Source organism: Chlorocebus sabaeus, chromosome 19 (genome assembly GCF_047675955.1).
Source record: "Chlorocebus sabaeus isolate Y175 chromosome 19, mChlSab1.0.hap1, whole genome shotgun sequence".
Lineage (NCBI taxonomy): Eukaryota > Metazoa > Chordata > Mammalia > Primates > Cercopithecidae > Chlorocebus > Chlorocebus sabaeus.
In genome coordinates, this window is record NC_132922.1 from 9,352,309 (window position 1) to 9,369,839 (window position 17,531).

General features: G+C 47.3%; 1 protein-coding gene across 3 annotated transcripts in view; it reads right to left on the bottom strand.

Annotated features, from left to right (window-relative positions):
* The window catches only part of ACO2 (aconitase 2), a 60,959-nt gene that overhangs the window by 23,674 nt on the left and 19,754 nt on the right, over positions 1-17,531 (bottom strand). For all 3 annotated transcript variants that reach the window (XM_007975912.3, XM_073006677.1, XM_073006678.1), the window contains one exon: positions 6,991-7,127. In XM_007975912.3, the coding sequence (XP_007974103.1) occupies positions 6,991-7,127 (137 nt within the window). The remainder of the gene's footprint in view (positions 1-6,990; positions 7,128-17,531) is intronic.

The window sequence follows — 17,531 nt, forward strand, 5'->3', positions numbered from 1 at the left end:
TGCACTCCAGCCTGGGCGACAGAGCGAGACTCCGTCTCAAAAAAAAAGCCAGGCAGGGTGATGCGTGCCTGTAGTCCCAGCTATGCAGGAGGCTGAGGCGGGAGGATCACTTAAGCCCAGGAGATCAAGGCAGCAGTGAGCCATGATCACACCACTGCACTCCAGCTTGAGCAACAGAGTGAGATGCTGTCTCTAATAAAAACAAACAAAAAAGCCCAAATCGGACCTATTACTGAAGCCACTATTTAACAAGATAAGCAACTGCTGTCATCAGTGAGCTCAGCCAGCCCATCTCTAAAGTCCAGGGCTTGCGCTGGGATGAGATAACAGCTTGCACTTCTATAGCGCTCCATTTTTAAACCGCTTGATTCAGGTATAATTGGCATATAATAAACTGCATATTTAAGTACACAATTTGCTAAGTGTTGACACTGTATACACCTGTAAAAACCAGCACCACAATCAAGATATGGACCATATCCATCTCTCCTTCAAGTTTCCCCAACCCTTGGTAACTCCCTCCCACCCCTTTGCCACCATTGATGGGCTTTCTGTCACTAGAGACCAGCGTTATTGTAGAATTTACTTTCAGCTCAGCATTATCCTAAGCATTTTCTTTTTTTGTTGTTGTTCTTTTTTTTTGAGACGGAGTCTTGCTCTGTTGCCCAGGCTGGAGTGCAGTGGCCGGATCTCAGCTCACCGCAAGCTCCGCCTCCCGGGTTTACGACATTCTCCTGCCTCCGCCTCCCGAGTAGCTGGGACCACAGGCGCCCGCCACCTCGCCCGGCTATTTTTTTGTATTTTTTTAGTAGAGACGGGGTTTCACCATGTTAGCCAGGCTGATCTCGATCTCCTGACCTCGTGATCCGCCCATCTCGGCCTCCCAAAGTGCTGGGATTACAGGCTTGAGCCACCACGCCCGGCCTATCCTAAGCATTTTCATGTATAAAACTCATTTTATCCTCACAGCACAGATGAGGAAGCTGCAGCACAGATAGACAGAGTAGCTTTGCTCCAGACCGCGAAGTCAGCGAGGGGCACAGCTGGACCATGAAGAGGCAGCAGTGTGGCCCTACAGCTGTGCTCCTGACACTAATCTACACAGTCTCTCCACACATGGAACCTGGAATGGGGCCGGCACATGGTGAAATGTTCCATTTTCATTATTATTATTATTTTGAGACAGGGTCTTGCTCTGTCACCCAGGTTGGAGTGCAGCGGCACAACTGTAGCTCACTGCAGCCTAAACCTTTCAGGTTCAAGCGATCCTCCCACCTCAGCCTCTGAGTAATTGAGATTACAGGCATGTACCACCACACTGGCTAATTTTATTTATTTATTTATTTTGTTTTAGTAGAAATGGGTTCTCATTATATTGACCAGGCTGGTCTTGAACTCCTGGGCTCAAGTGATCTTCCCGAAGAGCTGGAATTACAGGTGTGAGCCACCTCGTCCTTTCTCATTTATCGTTATTGTTATCATCAATATGCATGCTGAGAAGGCAGAGAAACTTCCTTCTGCAAGCTGGGTTCCAGTCCCTCACCCCTAAGTTTACCCAACCTCTTCAAAGTAAGAGTTCCCGGCTGGGTATGGTGGCTTACGACCAGCATCGTAGCACTTTGGGAGGCCAAGGCGGATGGATCACTTGAGTCCAGGAGTTCGAGACTAGCCTGGGCAACATGGCAAAACTCCACCTCTATAAAAAATATAAAAAGAAGCCAGGCATGGATGGTGGCATGTGCCTATAGTCCCAGATACTTGGAAGGCTGAGGTGGTGAATGGATTGACCCCAGAAGGTCAAGGGTCCAGTGAGCCATATCGAACCACTGCACTGCACTCCAGCCTGGGTAACACAGCAAGACCCTACCTCAAAAAAAAAAAAAAAAAAAAATTCCCTAAGGTGCTGGATCTGCTGGCAACAGCAGACTGGTGATTCTGAGCATCTCTACGAATAAAAATAGCACTAGCCTGAGGTACGGCCTGCGCCGATTGCGGCAGCACTGCCAAAACTGGTGTACAGGCAATGACTCACTGCAGGCAGCACAGCCCCTCCTTCTGGGCCCCGAGGGAGACAACAAATAGCACATGGGCTTAAAAACCCAAGACCTTGGAAGCAAATGATTGAAGCTATATAAAAAAGCTAATGATGCTGAAGTTTTAGAATGAGTTCATCACTGAATGTCCCTGAGGATTAACTAAGGATGACAAAATGGGTCTTCATGTCCATCTGTCCCTCTGCTCTCCAGATGACACAGATCCAGTTCTCAAGAACACACTTAGACTCCTTCTGTCAGCAACCCAAGGTGGAAGAAGAGTCCCCCAGCAAGTCCCTTGGCCTTCTAAAAAATTCTTAGAATTTTTTTTTTTTCTATTTTTATTTTTTGAGCCAGAGTCTCTTCCTCTGTCACCAGAGACACCACTCTGACTGGAGTGCTGTGGCATGGTCTCAGCTCACTGCAACATCCACCTCCTGGGTTCAAGCAATTCTCCTGCCTCAGCCTGCCGAGTAGCTGGGATTACAGGTGCTTGCCACCATGCCCGACTAATTTTTTTGTATTTTTAGTAGACACAGGGTTTCACCATGTTGGCAAGCCTGGTCTCAAACTCCTGGCCTCAAATGATCCACCTGCCTCAGCTTCCCAAAGTGCTGGGATTACAGGCATGGGCCACCACGCCCGGCTAGAATATAATTCTTTTTAGCATAGCCTCACCTCTGCCCTCTTTCTCTGTGTCAGGGTTTCGCAGCCAGGGCACCGTGAACCTGTCTGGGCCGGAGGATTCTTTTGTCGTGGGGCTGCCCTGTGCGCTGCAGGATGCTTGGTAGTATTCCTGGTTACCCATTGGCTAACAGTAAGCCCCAACCCCAGCCAAGTTATGACAACCAAAAATATCTCTAGACATCACCAAATGGGCCCTAGGGTACAAAATTGACCACCCCCTACCTTGTTGAGACCTGCTCTGCGGCAACAATGAAAACAGAGAACAGGCCGGGCGTGGTGGCTCACACCTGTCATCCCAGCACTTTGGGAGGCTGAGGCAGGTGGATCACAAGGTCAGGAGATTGAAACCATCCTGGCTAACATGGTGAAACCCTGTTTCTACTAAAAATACAAAAATCAGCTGGACATGGTGGCAGGCGCCTGTAATCCCAGCTACTCGTGAGGCTGAAGCAGGAGAATCACTTGAACCTGGGAGGCAGAAGTTGCACTGAGCCGAGATCGCACCACTGCAGTCCAACCTGGGCAATACAGCAAGAATCCGTTTCAAACAAACAAAAAAGAGAAAACAGAGAACAATCCTCATCTGTACTAATCTGGAAAATGTTAAAAGTTATTGGACTTAAAAAAAAAAAGAAAACGAAAATGAAAAAAAAAAAATTATTGGACTTTTCTGGTTAAGCAAGTTTGGAAAAAAAATAAGCAAAGGAAAAATATTGTTGTAGTTGTCAATTTTAATGATAAAATTAAAATCTAAAAAACTCCCAGTGCCTTAAAGAGTATTTTGTTGTTGTTATTAATTGTTTAATGCAAAAACTAAATGGTGAATAATACTCTTCTGTCAATTATCTCAAAGCGAACCTCTTGCTGGGCACAGTGGCTCAGGCCTGTAATCCCAACACTTTGGGAGGCCAAAGGCAGGAGGATCACTTGTGCCCAGGAGTTCAAGACCAGCTTGGGCAACCCCATCTTTTAAATTTTTTTTTTTTTTATAAATTAAAAAAACAAAAAAGGGCCGGGCGCGGTGGCTCACGCCTGTAATCCCAGCACTTTGGGAGGCCGAGGTGGGAGGCCGAGGTGGACGGATCACGAGGTCAGGAGATCGAGACCATCTTGGCTAACACAGTTAAACCCCATCTCTACTAAAAATGCAAAAAATTAGCCAGGCGTGGTGGCAGGTGCCTATAGTCCTAGCTACTCCTTACTCGGGAGGCTGAGGCACGGGAATGGCATGAACCCAGGAGGCGGAGTTTGCAGTGAGCCGAGATCACGCAACTGCACTCCAGCCTGGGGATGACAGAGTGAGACTCTGTCTCAGAAAAACAAAAAAAATGCCAGGCGCAGTGGCTCACGCCTGTAATCCCAGCACTTTGGGAGGCCGAGGCAGGTGGATCACTTGAAGTCAGGAGTTCGAGACCAGCCTGGTCAACATGGTGAAACCCCATCTTTACTAAAAATACGAAAATTAGCTGGGCATGGGGACGCACACCTGTCAGCCCAGCTACTTAGGAGGCTGAGGCAGGACAATCGCTTGAGTCCAGGAGGTGGAGGCTGCAGTGAGCCGAGATTATGCGACTGCACTCCAGCATGGGTAACAGAGTGAGACTCAGTCTAAAACAAAAACAAACAAAAACAACAACAAAGCAAATCTCTATGACAGCTCTCCTTCACACCTGATGAAAGCAAGGTGGAAGTGTTTTACAGACTAAAGAAAAATCTATCACTTTTCCACTGAGCAGCGGTCTGAAAGCTCCAAGAATAAATACAAGGTCCTATATTGACGGGGACCGTGATTCTTCGTCCTGACTGCACTCTGGCACCTGCTGGGGAACTGGCCAGTATTTCTCACATTTTGACGGGCACACAAGTCCCCTGGTGATCCTGTTAAATGGCCGATTCTGACTCAGTGGGTCTGAAGTGGGGTCTAAGATGCTGGAATTCTAACAAGCTCCTAGGTGATGCCAATGCTGCTGGCCCACGGACCACATTTTGAATAGCAATGCCTAGACCGCTTGAATCAGAATTGCTGGGAGTAGGGCTCAGGTGTCCATCATTTTTAAAGCTTCCTAGGTGATTCTAACATGGAGCCCAGAAGAAACCCACAAGAACAAGCCCTGGGAGGCACTGGAGTGAGAGAGACACGGGCTTGAGTGTGGGGTCAGTCATTCAATTCATGTATGGCCTTAGGGTATTTCCCCAATCTGACCTTCAATTTTGTTACCTGCAAAATGGTGGGGGGCAGAGATGGAGAGTAACAACCCACAGGGGTTGTTGAGAACAGAAATAATGTGTGTCAAGTACCTAGGCCAGACTGGACAACGAAGTGGGTTCTTCTGTCACAGCCGTCCTTGACAAACAATTAATAGGTCTTTTACCATAATTAGATGATGCTGTGTTGGAGGCTGTTGGAGATCCAGATTAAGGAAGTCCCTACCCTTAAAACTGAAGTGGGGATACCAGCAGATAGAAAGCAAAGTGGCATGAGAAAGGGAGTATGGAGCAGTGGTTAGAGTACTGGGGGACATGCACCGCATGGCTGTGGGCAGGTTCCTTCTCCAGCTGAGCCTCAGCTGCCCAATGGGTAGACTCAGATTTGTTCTCTCCCAGGATCACCACTGTCAGTATCAAAGAAGCCACGAGACAGGCAAGGGCACAGCCCTGTCTGCAGTTGTTCAAGTTCCAATCAATCAAAGCAAACCTCTATGACAGCTCTCCTTCATGCCTGATGAAGAGCAAGGTGCAAGTGTGGGAGTGTGGGCTGGTGTGCATTGCCAGCCCCAACTCCTCGTCCTTTGTGGTACCTTATTCATCCTTTTGGTGGCAGCATCTAGCCCAGGACCTGGCACACAGGACTGCAGGCCAGAGCTAACTGCCATTTTACCAAGTGAGAAAAATGAGGCCCAGAAAAAAGACATGCTCAAGATCCCACCTTAGGCCAGGCACCGTGGCTCACGCCTGTAATCCCAGCACTTTGGGAGGCCACAGTGAAAGAATAGTTTGAGCCCAGGAATTTGAGATCAGTGGCAATATGGCAATATCCCATCTTGACAAAACAATAAAAAAACTAGGCGAGCATGGTGGCTCACACCTGTGGTCCCGGGTACTCAGGAGGCTGAGGTGGGAGGATTACTCAAAACCAGGAGGTTGAGGTTGCAGTGAGCTGTGATCATGCCACTACACTCCAGTGTGGGCAAGAGAGTGAGACCCTATCTCAAAAAGAAAAAAATAGTCCCAGCTGGGTGCAGTGGCTCACACTTGTAATCCCACCACTTTGGGAAGCTGAGGCAGGTGGATCACCTGAGGTCAGGAGTTTGAGACCAGCCTGGCCAACATGATGAAACCCTATCTCTACAAAAGTACAAAAAATTAGCCAGGCATGGTGGTGTGTCCCTGTAGTCCCAGCTACTCGGGAGGCTGAGGCATGAAAATTGCTGAAACCTGGGAGGCAGAGGTTGCAGTGAGCCAAGATTGCACCACTATACTCTAGCCTGGACCAGAGTGAGACTCTGTCTCAAAAAATAAAATAACATAACATAAAACATAAAATAATAAAATAAAATAAAATACACCAGGTGCAGTGGCTTACATCTATAATCCCAGGACTTTGGGAGGCCGAGGCGGGCAGATTGCTTGAGCTCGGGAATTTGAGACCAGCCTGGGCAACATGGCAAAACCCTATCTCTACTAAAAATACAAAAATTAGCCGGGTGTGGTGGCAGGTGCCTGTAATTGCAGCTACTCAGGAAGCTGAGGCACAAGAATCGTTCCAACCTGGGAGGCAGAGGTTGCAGTGAGCCAAGATCGCACCACTGCACTCCAGTCTGGGCAACAGGGAGAGACTCTGCCTCAAAAAAATAAAAAAGGTCCCATCTTAGTTTATCTTCTGGGTCTCAGACCTCAGCTCTCCTCTGTGCCTGTGCACTGAAGAGGAAATAGATGATTCTCCAGGCACTGGGCCTGGTGGCTTCCAGAGGGCAGGCTGCCCTGAAAAGGTTGGGAGGTTTAGGTTATAGCACCAAAGTGTCCCTGAGACCTGGCTATGGTTCACATCTAGAGGGTTCTTGATAACACAGATTATCCCTTGGCAGAGAGGGCAGAAGTTACAACACTGATCTGGAATGCCTTTCCTCAGCAGAAACCTTTGCACCCTGAATACCTTGACCCTGCCACCATCGCCAACCATTCTTCACGAAACACCTCTTCGCTGCCTGACAGGGGCAGGCAGCAGACACAGTGCGCTTGAGTAGTCACCGCCTCCCATCTGCAGCCTTACCGTTTGCGAACAATGTTAATATTCTTCTCTAGCAGGTCATAGTGGATGTACTCGTTGGGCTCAAAGTGGCTCATCGCCACCTTGGCTCGTTGGCACAGGACTGAGGCCACATGGTACTGCCGCACACCCAGAGCTTTCTGCAAGAATAAACATGACAGCCATTGTCAATGGAGCACTTAGGAGAGTCCATCCCCGAGGGCAGCTCAGTATGGTGAAAAAAATCCAGGAATTAAAGTGTCAAGAGCTGTTCAGTAACTGCAGCCTCAGCTTCCTCATCTGCAGCACAGGGGATGACAAAGCAGCCACAAGGAACACAGCCTGGGGTAGGAACAAAGTGCAAGGGATTTACAGGCAAAAATCGCTGAGATCAAAGTCAACTTCTATCATGTAAAGTATATCAACATAAGAAAAGCCCTCATTGTCTAAAACCCAGAGGAGATAGAAAATAGGGATATACCCAGCTCTGGTGATCACACAGGGGTCTGGGAAGGTTAACTGAGACCATGAAGTGAAAGTGCTCATTAAGCTGGAAAACACTACCCAAACCGGAGCTATTAGTCTACCTGCACTATAAGCTTCTTGAGAGCTGAGATCAAGCCTTATTTATCTTACTCATCTCTATGTCTGGACTACCTGGCACATACTGGAGCTTCAACAAACATCTGTGGGTCAGAGGGAGGAATGAATGAGGAAAATCCTGCACTTGAGCTTTGGATGTTTCCTCATCCTTTCAAAAGGTGGTGCCTAATTCCCCTCTCACCTTTTTTTTTGAGACGGAGTCTCGCTCTGTGGCACAGGCGGGAGTGCAGTGGTGGGGTCTCAGCTCACTGAAACCACTGCCTCCTGGGTTCAAGCTTCAGCTTCTCCTGCCTCAGCTTCCCAGTAGCTGGGATTACAGGCACGTGCCACCATGCCCAGGGCTAATTTTTGTATTTGTAGTAGAGACAGGGTTTCACCATGTTGGCCAGGCTGGTCTTGAACTCCTGATCTCAAGTGATCCATCCGCCTCGGCCTCCCAAAGTGCTGGGATTACAGGCATGAGCCACCATGCCCAGCCATTACCCTCTCTTTGAATATGTGGCAGACTTACTTCTACTTTATAGAATGTGACAAGTGATGCTATGGGACTTCGAGACTAGGTCATAAAAAGAACAGCTTCTGCCTGGCTTGCTCTCTCTCTTGGATTGCTCTAGGGCAAGACAGTCCCCATGTTGTTAAGCAATCCTGGGAGAGGCCCACCAAGACAGGAACAGAGGCCTCTTGCCGATAACCAGCACCACCTTGCCAGGTGTGAGTGAGCCACCTTGCAAGCAAATGCTCCAGCCCCGGTTCAACCTGTCAGATGGCTATCCCCAGCTGACATCTTCACTGCAACTTCTGGAGAGTCCCCAGGCCAGAACCACCCAGCCAAGCCACTCCCAAATTCCTGGCCCACAGAAATATGAGATAAATGCTTGTTGTTTTAAGCTGGTAAGTTTGGGGGCAATTTGTTACACAGCAATAAATGAATGATTGTTATGGTGGGATCTGTATTAGTTAATTTTTTTTTTTTTTTTAAGAGACAGTGTCTTGTTCTGTTGCCCAGCCTGGAGTGTAGGGGCAAGATCATACTTCCCTGCAGTCTGAAACTCCTGAGCTCAAATGATCCTCCCACCTTAGCTTCCTCGGTAGCTGGGACTACAGGCACACACTACTGCACCCAATTATTTAATTAATTAATTAATTTATTTTTTGAGACAGAGCCTTGCTCTGTCGCCAGGCTGGAATGCAGTGGTGCGATCTCGGCTCACTGCAACCTCCACCTCCTGGGTTCAAGCACTTCTCCTGCCTCAGCATCCTGAGTAGCTGGTACTACAGGTGTCCACCACCACGCCCAGATAATTTTTGTATTTTTAGTAGAGACGGGGTTTCATCATGTTGGTCAGGATGGTCTCGATCTCTTAAACTCATGATCTGCCCGCCTCGACCTCCCAATATGTTTTTTTTTTTTTTTTTTTTTTTTAAGGGAGTCTCACTCTGTTGCCCAGGTTGAAGTGCAATGGCATGATCTTGGCTCCTCTTGGATCCTCTTGGCAACCTCTGCCTCCCGGGTTCAAGCAATTCTCCTGTCTCAGCCTCCCAAGTAACTGGGACTACAGGTGCACGCCACCACACTTTGCTAATTTTTGTATTTTTAGTAGAGATAGGGTTTCTACATATTGGTCAGGGTGGTCTTGAACTCCTGACCTAGGTGATAAACCTGACTCAGCCTCCCAAAGTGCTAGAATTACAGGCGTGAGCCGCCGCACCCACCCTAATTCTTTTAATTTTATTTTTTTGTAGCAACAGGTTCTCACTACATTGCCCAGGCTGATCTCAAACTCCTGGCCATAAGCGATCCTCCTGCCTCAGCCTCCCAAAGCAGAGATTACAGGCATGAGCCACTGTACCCGACCTGTATTAGTTAATTTTAAACTATGAATAATAACCTTCAAGGGTACCTTGTTACCAGAGAAGAATAAATGAATCCAAAGAAATGATAGCAAGAGGCCGGGTGCAGTGGCTCACACCTGTAATCCCAGCCCTTTGGGAAGCCGAGGTAGGCGGATTGCCTGAGGTCAGGAATTTGAAACCAGCCTGTCCAACGTGGTGAAACCCCGTCTCTACTAAAAACACAAAAATTAGCCGGGCATGGTGGCGGGCACCTATAATCCCAGCTACTTAGGAGGCTGAGGCAGGAGAATCATTTGAACCCGGGGGCAGAGGTTGCAGTGAGCCAAGATCACCCCACTTCACTCCAGCCTAGGTGACAGAGGGAAACTCCGTCTCAAAAAAGAAAAAAAAAAAAGAAAAGGGCCGGGCGCGGTGGCTCAAGCCTGTAATCCCAGCACTTTGGGAGGCCGAGACGGGCGGATCACGAGGTCAGGAGATCAAGACCATCCTGGCTAACCCGGTGAAACCCCGTCTCTACTAAAAAATACAAAAAATCTAGCCGGGCGAGGTGGCGGGCGCCTGTAGTCCCAGCTACTCGGGAGGCTGAGGCAGGAGAATGGCGTGAACCCGGGAGGCGGAGCTTGCAGTGAGCTGAGATCCGGCCACTGCACTCCAGCCTGGGCGACAGAGCGAAACTCCGCCTCAAAAAAAAAAAAAAAAAAAAAAGAAAAAAGAAAAAAAAGAAAAGAAAAGAAAAAAAAGGAAGGAAGGAAGGAAGGAAGAGAGAGAGAGAGAGAGAGAGAAAGAAATGACAGCAAGAAGGAAAGAGCTGCTTGCTTTCTAGGTGGTTGGTGTTCCTCCTCATACCCTGGGTAAGGGAAGAGGCAAAGCTGAAACCACTGCCCCAGGCTCCCTTCTTTACATCACCCGGATATATAATCCAAACGCTGTCAACCTCAGCACCTGAACCCAGTATGTACCCAGAGCAGCCATTCCCTGTTTGAGTCTCCCAGCAGTGAGAATAGGCCACATTCTGAAACAGCACCCCTGACCATCACCCACTCTAACCTGTCTATGGCAGGGGCGACATCCCCAGTCCAGACTTCACATACATTTGCCCCCAAGCTCAAACCTGACTGATGGCTCCTCACTGCCTGCCTCACTGGGTAGGTGCAAAGAACCCACCAATGACATGACGTCAAAGGACCTTCCACAGTGCACGTGCATAGGAAGAAGGTAGTACATTTCTGCTGCAGTGATAAACACTATCCCTGTGACACGGGGAGGAGCCCAGTGCATGGGGTGGATGGAGGAGCAGAGCCCTGGGTTTCAGGATGGCCCCACAACTTACCGATCCTGGACAATTTAACCTCTCCAAGCAATCGTTTCTTCACAGAGCTATTGTGAGGATCTGGAGACATTATATAGAGTACTGAGTACGTTTCCATGATTATTACCCTGTGCATTCCTAAGTGTACACACAGCTACCCCTACCATGTTCTTCACACAAATGAGAAACCATACAAGTTGTTCTGCAACTCATCTTTTTCTTTTTCTTTTTTTTTTTTGAGACGGGATTTCGCTGTCATCACCCAGGCTGGAGTGTAGTGGCATGATCTCAGCTCACGGCAACCTCTGCCTCCCAGGTTCAAGCAATTCTCCTGCCTCAGCCTCCCAAGTAGTGGGCACTACAGGCATGCACTACCATGCCCGGTTAATTTTTGTACTTTTTTGGCGGAAATGGGGTTTCACCACATTGCCCAGGCTGGTCTCAAACTCCTGACCTCAAATGATCCACCCACCTTGGCCTCCCAGAGTGCTGGGATTATAGGTGTGAGCCACCACGCCTGGCCCGCAACTCATCTTTTTCATTTACTAACAAATCTCAGACATCTTTCCAATGTGAAATTACCAATCTGTTTCTTTATTTTTACAAATTAATTGCCCTAAGTTTCAGTTTCCTTAGAAATAAAAACAACTGGCCGGGCGCGGTGGCTCAAGCCTGTAATCCCAGCACTTTGGGAGGCCGAGACGGGCAGATCACGAGGTCAGGAGATCAAGACCATCCTGGCTAACGCGGTGAAACCCCATCTCTACTAAAAAAATACAAAAAACTAGCTGGGCGCGGTGGCGGGCGCCTGTAGTCCCAGCTACTCGGGAGGCTGAGGCAGGAGAATGGCATAAACCCAGGAGGCGAGCTTGCAGTGAGCTGAGATCCGGCCACTGCACTCCAGCCTGGGCGACAGAGCGAGACTCCGTCTCAAAAAAAAGAAAAAGAAATAAAAACAACTGTAACAATACCTACTGCCTGGTGCAGCAGGCAAGACAATGCATTGTAATCTTATCTACGGTACCGGGACAAGGCAAAGCTCCAATTCCCACAGCCAGGGCACAGTAAGCTAACTACAGACTACATCTCAATACCTATAAATAGGCTTCAGAAATAATGCTGGGCCAGGAGCAGTGGCTGATGCCTGTAATCCTAGCACTTTAGGACACAGGAAGGTTGCTTGAGACCAGGAATTCAAGACCAACCTGGCCAACATAGTAAGAGCTGTAAAGGACAAAATAGGCCAGGCACAGTGGCTCACACCTGTAATCCCAACACTTTGGGAGGCTGAGGCAGGAGGATCAATTGAGCCCAGGAGTTCAAGACCAGCCTGGGGTAAGAGAGCAAGACCTTGTCTCTACAAAATAAAATAAAACATAAATTAGCTGAGCGTGGTGGCATATACCTATAGTCCCAGCTGCTCAAGAGGCAGGAGATCACTTGAGCCCACGAGTTCCAGACTACAGTGAGCTATGATCTTGCCACTGCACTCCAGCCTGGGCAACAGAGCAAGACTTTGTCTCAAAACAAGCTGGGCACGGTGACTCACGCCTATAATTCCAGCACTTTAAGAGGTTGAGGTGGGTGGATCACCTGAGGTCAGGAGTTTGAGACCAGCCTGGCCAACACTGTAAAACCCCATCTCTATTAAAAATACAAAAATTAGCAGGGTGTGGTGGCAGGCACCTGTAATCCCAGCTACTCAGGAGGCTGAGGCAGGAAAATCGCTTTAATCCAGGAGGCAGAGGTTGCAGTGAGCCGAGATCCCGTCATTGCACTCCAGCCTGGAAGACAGAGTGAGACTCCATTTCAAAAAACAAAAAGGACAAAATCATATGTTGATACAGAATATAGCCTGGCATGGTGGCTCACGCCTGTAATCCCAGCACTTTGGGAGGCCGAGACAGGCGGATCACTTGAGGTCAGGAGTTCGAGACCAGCCTGACCAATGTGGTGAAACCCTGTCTCTACTAAAAATATATTAGCTGGACGTGGTGGTGTACGACCGTAATCCCAGCTACTCAGGAGGCTGAGGCAGGAGAATCGCTTGAACCCGGGAGGTGGAGGTTGCGGTGAGCCGAGATTGCACCATTGCACTCTAGCCTAGGCAACAAGAGTGAGACTCTGTCTAAAAAAAAAAAAGATACAAAATACAATTTATGGGTAAAGAAAGACTATGATGTGTCTAATATGAGACAAGCATGGTGTGACGCACCTGGAATATATTATATGGTCTAATCTTCACAGCCACCCAGTGAAGTGGCTCCTATGATTATCCTATTTTCCCAGTCGGGAAACAGAGGCATGGAGGATGAATGACAAGACCACACTGCAGGAAGCGGAATCCAAATCCAGCCTGACTGACCCATGTGCCTGCTGCTGCCCCAGGCAAGTCATTTAACTCCCTAAACCTCCGTGCTTGATGGAGATACACTTCACAGTGTTAAATACAAATGAAATCAGCTACACATTTCACTCTTAATCACCCTGCCGTTCTGCTTTCCAACTATGTGAAAGTGTCTGTTCTCAACATCCAGTGCTGTCTAAGAGGACTTCCTGCCCTGATGAACAAGTTCTAGATCTGTGCTGTCTGGCATGATCTCAGCTCACTGCAACCTCTGTCTCCAGGGTTCAAGCAATTCTTCTGTCTCCACCTCCTGAGTAGCTAATTTTTGTATTTTTAGTAGAGACAAGGTTTTGCCATGTTGGTCAGACTGGTCTTGAACTCCTGACCTCATATGATCCGCCTTCCTCGGCCTCCCAAAGTGCTGGGATTACAGGCGTGAGCCACCGCACCTGGCCTTATTTATTTTTTTAGAACATGTTGCCCAGGATGGCCTCAAACTCCTAGACTCAAGTGATCCTCCCACCTCGGCCTCCCAAAGTGCTAGGATTACAGGGATGAGTTGCCGCACCCAGCCATGGAACGGAATTTTTTATGTCACTGAATTTTAACTTGCCAGATTGAACAGCTTAGGTTTATAAATTAATAAGGATGAAACACTCATTCTCACTAGTATATCTGCTCATCGCAACAAAAAAGTAAAAGACAACTAGACTTTCAGTCTTTGCCAGTTCACCTATCTTCTCCAGGCCTCAGGGGAAATCTCAACTTGACTCCTGGCTTCAGAGCAGTGAAAGGCTGCAGTGCATGAAATGTCACATGGAAACTGTTAAACGGGGGGCCACGTCAACATGCTCACCCTGTATTTTTTTTTTTTTTATTTCATTCTCTACACATGGGCAAGAAATATGCTTACCCTGTAGACTGACTTCAAGGGCAAGGCCACCATGTGTTATGGTTTGAATGTGTCCCCCAGACATGTGTCCCCAGTGTTTGAATGTGTTTGAATGTGTCCCCAGTGTTGGCAACTCAATGCCCAATGTCAGTGTTGAGAGATGGGGCCTTTAAGAGGTGATAAGGTCAGAAGGGCGCTTCCCTCACAACGAATTAATGCTGTTATTACAGAAGTAGGTTAGTTGTCATGTGAGTCGGTTCCTGATAAAGGGATAAGTCTGGCCCCCTTCCTCCCCTCTCTCTTATCCTTATACCTTCTACCATGTGGTGACACAGCATGATGGCCCTCACCAGATGGAGCCCCTCAATCTTCGACTTCCCATCCTCCAGAACTGTAAGAAATAAAATCGTTTTCTTTCTTTCTTTCTCTTTCTTTCTCCTCCCTCCCTCCCTTCCTTCTTTTTTGACAGAGTTTCATACTTGCTGTCCAGGTTGGAGTAGTGGCGCTATCTCAGCTCACTGCAACCTCCACCTCCCAGGTTCAAGATATTCTTCCACCTCAGCCTCCTGAGTAGCTGGGATTACAGCTGCCTGCCATGATGCCTGGCTAATTTTCTTTTTTCTTTTGAGATGAAGTTTGGCTCTTGTTGCCCAGGCTAGAGTGTAATGGCATGATCTCAGCTCACTGTAACCTCTGCCTCCCAGGTTCAAGCAAGTCTCCTGCCTCAGCCTCCCCAGAGCTGGGATTACAGGCATGTGCCACCACGCCCAGCTAATTTTGTATTTTTAGTAGAGATGGGGTTTCACCACGTTGGTCAGGCTGCTCTTTAACTCCCAACCTCAGGTGATCTGCCTGCCTCAGCCTCTCAAAGTGTTGGGATTACAGGTGTAAGCAACTGTGACGGGCCTAATTTTTTGTAATTTTAGTAGAGACGGGGTTGCATCATGTTGCCCAGGCTGGTCTCAAACTCCTGACCTCAGGTGATCCGCCTGCCTCAGCCTCCCAAAGTGCAGGGATTATAAGCATGAGTCACTGTGCCCGGCCTAAATTCCTTTTCTTTATAAATTACTCAGTATGTAGTATTCTGTTATGGCAACACAAAATGGACTAAGACACCACGTATCATTCATTCATGGACCACATATCTCATATGTTAAAAAACAAAACAAAACGAAACAAAAAAAAACTAGCTTTGAGTCTTTACCCTACTCTTAGAATAAAAATAAAAACAATTACTAATTAAGCATCTGTTCCATGCCAAGCACTTTCTGTGCCTATTCTGAATTCCAATATAATAGTGCAGATAAGTGTTATTCCCATCTTACAGATGTGGAAACTGGAGATCAGAGACATAAGTCAGAATTCACTAGCTGGTATGCAGTGACTCCAGGATGCAAGCTCAGGTCTCTCTCTCTGTGATGGATCACTTCTAGATTCTGCTACCTCTAGAATCTGGGCCAGTCCCTCTCACCTCATATGGCCCATCCTTTCCCAGCGCGGTGTGATAGTTTGGATTGAAGAACTATAGTCAGATTGCCCAACCCAGCTCCACCACTTAACTGCTGTGACCCTGGGGAAGTTATTTAAGCTCCCCATGTCATAGTTTTGTCATAAAGAAAATGAAGATAAACTTCATAGCATTGATATAAAATGAAATCATCTATATAAAGTGCTTGGCACATGGCCTATTCATAATAAAAGCATTCCACATGTGTTATACTGTATCGTTTCCTTCATAAAGGAGATGAATGTAAAACTAGAAGTGGTGACATTGTGTTCCTCCTCTGGATATTGCCAGAAGCAGCGTGACTCTTCCTATTTTTCTTACTGCAGACAGCTTTAAAGGTCCTTGTGGCTGATTAGCATTTTCCAGAAGCCTTAGCTCATCGGGTCCTTTGGCATTCCTGACCCCCTTCTGATGTATTCTAGCTGCTCTGTACTGTTCCTCCTTGGTTACCTACCCCTTCCAACTTTGGACAAGTCATTCTAAAACTCTAAACTTATTTATTTAGGTGCCTCTCTTCCTCCTCTCCAGATTATTTGTAATTTGTTAGAATTTGCCTTGGAAAGCCTTCCATCCCTCTCAAAGCCCTTCCGCTCATGGGGCCTTGGCAGTGGGATCTCATCTATCTGGTTCTGGGAAATTCAGAACCGGCCTTCCTCAAGCGCACTGAACATGATGAACTTCCTTGGCCAGAACACATTCTAAAGGGACCTGCCACAGGCCTTTACAGATGTAGTTTTTCTTCTGCTTGGAATGTTTGCTGTCCACCTCCATTCCCAATCTGCCCTTTGCCTAGGGAACATCCAATTGATCCTTCAAACTCCAAATACATTTAACTTTCTCAGGGAATCCTTCCCCGAATCCCCGGCCCTACCAGAGCCTCCTATTATATATGCCCTTTACTTCTTAATTCATGAGATGATGTCTATCTCCAAATATTTCAGTCTGTAAGCTCCACTAGGGAGAGACTGTGTCTGTTTATTCAGAACTAAATTCCCCCAGCCTGAACAGCAAGCCTGATACACAGGAGGTGTTACATAAATACCAATTAGTTAAAAAAAAGGGATGTTGCTTCTACCTTCCCAACCAGCTCTTCCTTACCAAGCAGGGTTAAATACAGAGCAGGCTGAGTTAGTCTTGTGAGAGAAAACAGTTACCAAGGCAAATCAATGCTTTATCAGTCTGAGATGCTTTTAGTTAGACTGTAAAGAGGTTCAACATTTTGAAAGACAATTAGGTAATACATATTACAACGTAAAATGTTTGCCCTCTTTGACTAGCTTTCCCTCTTCCAGGAAACGATCTAATTAAAATACATAAAAGAGCAGAGAGACAGGCAAAGACACTGTCTGCAGCGCTGTTTTTAAGAGAACAACCCAATTGTCCATACACAGGGCACTGATTGAATACGTTCTGGCTCAGGCACCATGGAATGCCACTCTACAGGTGTTTACAAAGAAGATAATCGTGGTGGTTGCACAACATTATGAATGTAATTAATACTAATGAATTGAACACTGAAAGTGGTTAAAATGTCAAACTTTATGTTAGATTTGACCACAAGTTTTTTCTTTCTTTTTTTTTTTGAGACGGAGTCTTGCTCTATCGCCCAGGATGGAGTGCAGTGGCGCAATCTCAGCTCACTGCAACCTCTGCCTCCCGGGTTTAAGCGATTCTCCTGCCTTAGCCTTCTGAGTAGCTGAGACGACAGGCACGTGCTACCACACCCAGCTAATTTTTGTATTTTTTGTAAAGACAGAGTTTCACCATGTTGGCCAGGCTGGTCTTGAACTCCTCACCTCAGGTGATCCATCCACCTCAGCCTCCCAAAGTGCTAAGATTACAGGCGTGAGCCACTGTGCCCGGCCTGTAACTTTTAAATGTTGTATGATATACACGTTTCTTTTGTAATCAGAAAAAGAAAAAATAAACCAGGCAAATAGGTGAAGAAAAGCATACTCCTTAAAGTGCAGAGTAGCATAACTGTTCAGTGGCAATTTGACAATAATCAAAAGCGTTTTGGTTTTTGGAAATGTGCAAACCCTTTGTTTCAGCA